The sequence below is a fragment of the Anas platyrhynchos genome, chromosome 7, assembly GCF_047663525.1.
Source record: "Anas platyrhynchos isolate ZD024472 breed Pekin duck chromosome 7, IASCAAS_PekinDuck_T2T, whole genome shotgun sequence".
Taxonomy (NCBI): Eukaryota; Metazoa; Chordata; class Aves; order Anseriformes; family Anatidae; genus Anas; species Anas platyrhynchos.
Genome location: NC_092593.1, coordinates 26,342,828 through 26,349,300, shown reverse-complemented (window position 1 = coordinate 26,349,300; position 6,473 = coordinate 26,342,828). Strand labels below are relative to the sequence as shown.

Below are 6,473 nucleotides of genomic sequence, written 5' to 3'. Positions count from 1 at the left end.
TATGTTTCACATTCTTCCCCGAGTCAGCATTTCCTCCTTTTTACATTTTTTGGGATGTAGAGTAATATTTTTTATTGGTATTGCTGTAGTCTGAGAGAAAAGCATATCTGACTTGCATATGTCAATTTTTTTGAATGCTGATTGTGACAAGATACTCTCCAAGTATCAGGAGAAAGCACAGAGCTCAAGGTCCTGAAGGGTGGCACAGGGCATGAGCAGAATGGAAATTCCCTGAGGTTTGTGCTCTGCACTCTTCAGAGCTGCTGTATGGACCATATGGGGACAGGCATAAATAACATCTCTGCGGGCACTTGGGTTCCACTCATTTCTGTAGTGCCAGATATAAATTACGAGAGTATTATTGTCAATAGAATCTGAACTGAAATCCCACTTTGGTCTTCATTGCTACATCTGCTGTTTTGAGTGCACCCTGTACTCTGCCAGAAAATTCAAAAGAGGAACTTGGCTTTGAACAAAAATGGTAACGCATACTTGTGTAACATTCAGCTCAGGTAAAGCTGCTATAATGGTAAGAAAAGCCAGAGCAAAGTCAGCACTGCAGAAATAAGAGAAGGTTGGAAAAAGTTTGGGTTGGAAGCTACTGAGAATGAAGAGAAGTTCAGAACAGATAGAGAATATAGGCCAACTAATTTCCAATACAATAGTTAAAAAGCATCATACCAGAAATTACTTAAGTGCAGGAGCAAACATAAAATACTGCTATTGCCGTACGTGACATGATTGTTTCTGCTCAGGTGTCGCATAATCTTCGCTATTTGGGTAATTTAGCAACTTGCAGTTCTTTTAAGTCAGAATTCTCCACTGCCCATTACAGGCTGCATGTCTCAAGGAAATGCTAGTGTACTGAGAAGGATTTGTCCTGGTGGATGCAGAATGCCTAACCATGGTCAGCTTACCTGCCAGCAAAGAAAGTGATTATTATTTATACTTGAATTCTATAGTGACACAGATTCACAGCTGTGGCCAGAGGTCATGAGATTGTTGACAGAGGCCCAAAGCATCCCTTCCCCCAGGAGGGACAAATGTAGAAAATCATTTACTTGAGCTGCTTTAGATTGCTCAAGAAAAGGAAGCACTTGGTTGTAGTGCATACAAATTGTCAAGGGAGAGAAAAAGAAGAAACACTTGGTTCCTGATTAGCAATTGGACACAATTCAGGGAATATCTGAGCTATTACTTCCTGTGCTGGGAAAAAAAAAAAAAAAAGTTGACCCGAGTAATTATTCTTGCTTTGCCAGGGTAAATTTATTGGAAGATTTTACAGCTCAAACAAGTGGATGTGTGGGTCAAATCTATTTCTGCCAGTCATGGAACACATTTCTCTTAGCAGACTGCACTTGAATAGACAGAAATTTGGTCATTTTGCAGTGAGGTCAGCCATGTGAGTTTTTACCTTTTTTAATGCCCAAAACAGGCTAGTGGAAAATTAGGGAAAAACCCAGACTGTTGTCAAAATAAGAAAAAATGGCTTCAGAGAAAGCATTTGTCACCAGATGCTACTTCTACTCAATGCACTGCAATTGTAGGTCAACATTGGGAAAGCAGTTGGCACCTGCAAATGTTTGAGTTGGTAGCAAATTGAGAATGTGAATGTTTATTTGTACAGTGGGAGCTGGTGCAAGATGAATGGGGGAAGAGGGAAAAAGCTAACCAAGAGAGCAATAAGATTTGGTGTCCTGCGAGCTGCTTCTGCTGCAGGAGCAATGTAGGGGGCTCACGCAGTTACTGAGGCAAAAAGATGCATTCACAACTGTTCAACAGAGGTACATTCTGCAAAGTTTTGGGGTTGTAAGGTGAAATTTTGATCACAAAGAATTAAAACAGTAGAGCTGAGAATTCTCAAATGGTTTTAAGCTCTAAAAGCTTTGTGTGTCAGGTAGCATTAAGTGAGTGAGAGTGTCAAGGAGGTGCAAAGAAAACAGGATTTGAAACTAGAACTAGCTTTTTGTATAAACAGCTAGGGGAGATGCTACCAAAGTCGTTACTGTTACCTTCTGCAAGCAAGTAACTTTGCTGGAAGTGTAAAGGCGGCTGTTAGTGTCTGCGAACCACATCACAGTGCCTCTAACTAAACAAACAGAAGACTTGGCAGATTTTAATGGTGACCCCTGAGGAGGAGGGCTGAGAAAGTAAGTGTTGGCATGAGCACACAAGCTCCTCAGAAAGGCAAAACACAGGGTCAGAGGGGAAAGGTTCATCTTGTCATCGCTGCTTTCTAACATGTAGCCACTTCCTGTTGCTTCTGAGAATGGTGAATAAGAAATGAACTTGAATTTGGGCAAAGCTTCAAGGTTTTTATTGAATGGTACATAACTAATAAACAAGATTATACACTGTTGGTATTTTCATGGAAAATAGACTCAGATAAACACAGCAACATACTTCTGCCTTTTGGATAGATGCTAATTTAGCATTTGTAAAATGTGAGGCCCCAGCAGAGCTGGAACATCTTCCCAGCAACAGCTTAAGAGGTCTCCAGCTGGGCAGCTTTTCTCTCCAAGCACTGGCTCGGATATCATCAATGTTAACTCCAGCGCAGCACTGCTGGGACGCAATGCCAGAGAAAGGTGCTGAGATCAGGCTTTTAGAGCAGCAGTCTCATCGCTGCCAGCCTACGGTGATGCCTCTGTTGAAGCGCAAAGCACTAATGCAAGAAATGGAACCAATAAATAGCACTGCACGGAAACAAGTCAACATTCCTTTGTACATTAGTGTGCTCCTCTGCCTCCCAGACCTGTAGGATTAGCCTTGCAATGACACACGAGCTTCTGTCTTAATAGTGTTTGGATCTCAGTTGATCAGTAGATATGGCACAATTTAACAATAAGATGTTCTGCTGCAACAGCAATAGCACTTAATGCTATACATATATATATGCATATATATATAGACTACATATTGGTACAATACAACTCAAAGAATCAATGGCCTAATGTAGCCATTTTTATGTAACAGGGTTAACCTTGAAATATTAATGCATAAACTATATTTATTCTCCTCCGAACCATAGAAGTTACAAGGAATATTATCTCTCTTTCCCATACACCTTTGTAATAAGATAACAAATTTTATTTGACTTAAGTCAATTAGCAGATTCTCCACCCCAGCTAGGAAACAGGCTCCCTCTCCCTGTTTCAATTCACAGTGATGTGAAATGGAATCACTTTTTTCTCTAGCTTTTCAGAAGGCATTTTCACATAGACTCCAGTAGTGAGACGTCGTCTTCTCTGTATCTGTAAAATATGGGAAGACACAAAAATGAACAAGTCATCGCAGCGTAATCACTGACAAGCACATTTTAAAGAGTGCTAGGTGTACTGCCTTTAGTGAGTAAAACATATTCTAGACACCTTTCCCATTCACCTCTTTTTGTAGATCCATTAAGACTATTTGAGGGATAATCAGGAGTTACAGTGGCTGTTTAGGAAAAGATGGAGTCCTACTATTCAGTTAGCACTTTGAAGCTGCTCTTGCTGCAGAGTCCAGCAACAGTTCAAACCTATGAATGTTGACATCTGACTGCTTCATTTGGCTTCTAGGGACAAGGGTGGATTGAAAAATACAGGGCAGGAGTACTTTCTGGTTTTATGCTTTGGCATCAGTTTTATTTCTAACAGGCTGAGCACACCAGACCCACACTAAAAAGGGCAACCCAGGTTTCTCATGCCTCTGTACACCTGAAGTCTGTTGCTTTTGATTCCAGAAGCATCCAAGACTCCGTCCTGTTCTAAGCATCCAAACATAAGCCAGGGATCAGTCCAGCTGATAGAAGCTGGCTGCTTTCTGGTACTCTGGCAACACAACTGATCCATGAACAAGTTTACATGGTAGGTCCAGGAAGATTGCATATTGCATTATTGTAACAGCACTGCATTGCACCAGTAAAAGGGAGCCAGAACACCCCCATGCCTTCGCTCCCAACATTCTTCCCTCTTCTCAGTTCTTTGTCCTTTTCCTTGGCACACAGAGGAGTATTATTAGCAGGATGGGGCTGAGTTGACAGGACTTACCGCTTTGCCCACGACAACAGCTGAGATGATGAAGCTGTAAAGAAAGAATCCTGAGGCAGTAGCTCCTAATACCCAGAGATATATGGCAGTGTCTGGACACGGTTCTGGATCTAAAATATATCGTATCACACAAGTCATGTTACACATGCAGAAGAACATACATCTTACTCTTTGCTGTTTCTGCACTTATATTCCTTACTGCCCGGACACAAAATAAGGAATCCCCTGGAGTCAAAGATTAGCCTCCACACTGCTTTTCTCTAACCTGCACTATCACAAGATACTACCATGACTGAGCTGTGAGTCCCTGCCCACTCAGCTTCCAAGGAAAATAGCTTTATCTGCAGAAGAACACACATCTTAGCTTTGCTGTTTCAGCACCTACATGCCTTCCTGCCTGGACACAGCATATACACTGTATGGTATTGCTTATGTTGTCCAATGCTCATACATTACTAAATACATTGCATGCCTGTGAATACACCTGCTTCAGGTATCTACAGGGAGACATTAAAGAAATAAGAGCACGATTCTCAAAGCTTGAATAAGTGTCCAACCACACTTCTTACAAATAGAACTTTGAAGATCTCTGAGGCATAATAGCAACACCCTTAAGGTGGGAGTGCCACAGTTCCGTAAAGCTGCTTGGCTTACCAATCACGTAGAGCTGTGTCCCGTTGCCCTTGTTCATAAAATAGGGTGGGGGGTACATCCGCTCCATCTTGCAGACATAAAGGCCAGTATCGTTAACTTGCAGGCCAGTGAGGGTGAGGGTCACATTGTTTCGGCTAGGGCTAACACGGCACTGAATGACCTCTTCCACACTGAACATTTTAAACTCCGTCGTGTAGGTTGAAGCACAGATCTCAGTGAACTGGTCACCCGTCTGTTTCAGCAGAGTCACTCGAATTTCCTTTGCATTCCCGATGTGCTTGTATTTACACACCAAGCTGGCAACTCCTTGCCTGTTGGCCAGCACCATTGCTGGCTGAGACACTTCCATTACTGTAAGGAAGCAAAGGGCATGATAGTGAATGAACTGTCAAGAAATTATCTGCAGTCATGTAATATTTACTTGAAACCTGTGCAATAGGAGGAGTGTCCTACCACCCCCTGTCAACCATGGGTAACTCCTAGAAATGCTGATAAACTCTTCCAAAAAAAACCAACAACCACAATTCACATAGGGGCACCATTAATATACTTAGAAACGCTGAAGTGCTTTAATTACTGTAAATTATATTATAAATCTCAGCAATCACTTGTTGCCCAAACCAGAACCATTAGGGTAACAGTAAAACTGAACAGAAACTGTATTTGCATTTCTTTTGATTTTGATCTTTTTGCACTAGCTATTCCCAAGCCACTGTACAGCAATAGCATCCATATCCTAAGCCACAGCACAGGAATGCACAGCAAAGACTGGTAAACATACTGAAAAAATTCATAACAAATCTTAAGGGGAAACTAGTGTACCACTGGCTACCTTTTACAGCTGCTGTACTCTGTCCCACTATAGTATGGGAATGCAATTATTTTTTCTTTAAAAGCTGTCAGGACACAGTATTGGATTTCATATTATATCAGTCCATTTGTGGTCAGGGCTTATCTTCCCCAATTCTTCAGTGCCAGAATTTGGGAGAAAGAGGAGTAAAATCTCTCCATCCATTCCAATCTCTGTCTCTGCCTTATCATCAGCTGTCAGCTTCACTCACGAGGCCTAGTTTGTCAAAATATTTCTCCCTTCTTGAGCTACTCTGAATCCTGCCCAGCCTCTCTGCAGATGCCTCTGCTCTGAAGTCTGCGTCTGGTTTTCCAGACACCTCTCAGTTCTCAGTCTGTCCTGCGAAGAGGCTCCATGTCATCTTCCTCTCCCTCTTGTACCCAGCCCCTGTCCTACAAAGATGTGAAACTGAGAAAATGCAGATACCCCCGGCTACCTTGCCTCCTTCATCTACCCACCTTCTGCAATGGCAGTGGCTGTGCAGAGAAATCCCACGGTGATCAATATTGAGAGCATTCCTGCGCTGGGACAGATGCTGAAGGGACTGAAGGTGTCTGATGCCTTCAGACGTTAAGACAAACTGGAACTCCCAGAAGGACTGGAAAACAGGTGACACCTTTCAGGATACTGAATCTTCGAAATGTTTGAACCCACACAGAGTCAGTGTGTATATATATAGCTTTGATCCCAGATGCTGTACCTGAAAGTAATATGAAGCTTTGTTTTGGTTTTACGAGAAAGGAAGTAGTGGGTTTGATTAGTACGTGCATAGTTAACCTCAAACAGATGAACAAAAACAACTATTCAGCAGATGGAAAATATATATTCAATCTGAAACTGCCATCCATTCTGCTTTAAGAATTGGGGGAGGAAAGGTAATCATCCAATAGAGCAGTGCAGGCCCTTTGGTGCAGCCTGCTTGCACAATCATAGTCATT

At 42.1% G+C, this 6,473-nt stretch overlaps 1 protein-coding gene across 1 annotated transcript; it reads right to left on the bottom strand.

Moving 5' to 3' along the window:
• Positions 1-2,294: 2,294 nt before the first annotated feature.
• Positions 2,295-6,250, bottom strand: CTLA4 (cytotoxic T-lymphocyte associated protein 4). Its single transcript, XM_005016831.6, has 4 exons — positions 5,994-6,250; positions 4,686-5,036; positions 4,032-4,141; positions 2,295-3,254 (listed from the first exon to the last, which is right to left on the bottom strand). Exons 1-4 carry the CDS (start codon positions 6,049-6,051, stop codon positions 3,156-3,158), a joined length of 618 nt encoding a protein of 205 aa, XP_005016888.1. The 5' UTR covers positions 6,052-6,250; the 3' UTR covers positions 2,295-3,155.
• Positions 6,251-6,473: the final 223 nt, after the last annotated feature.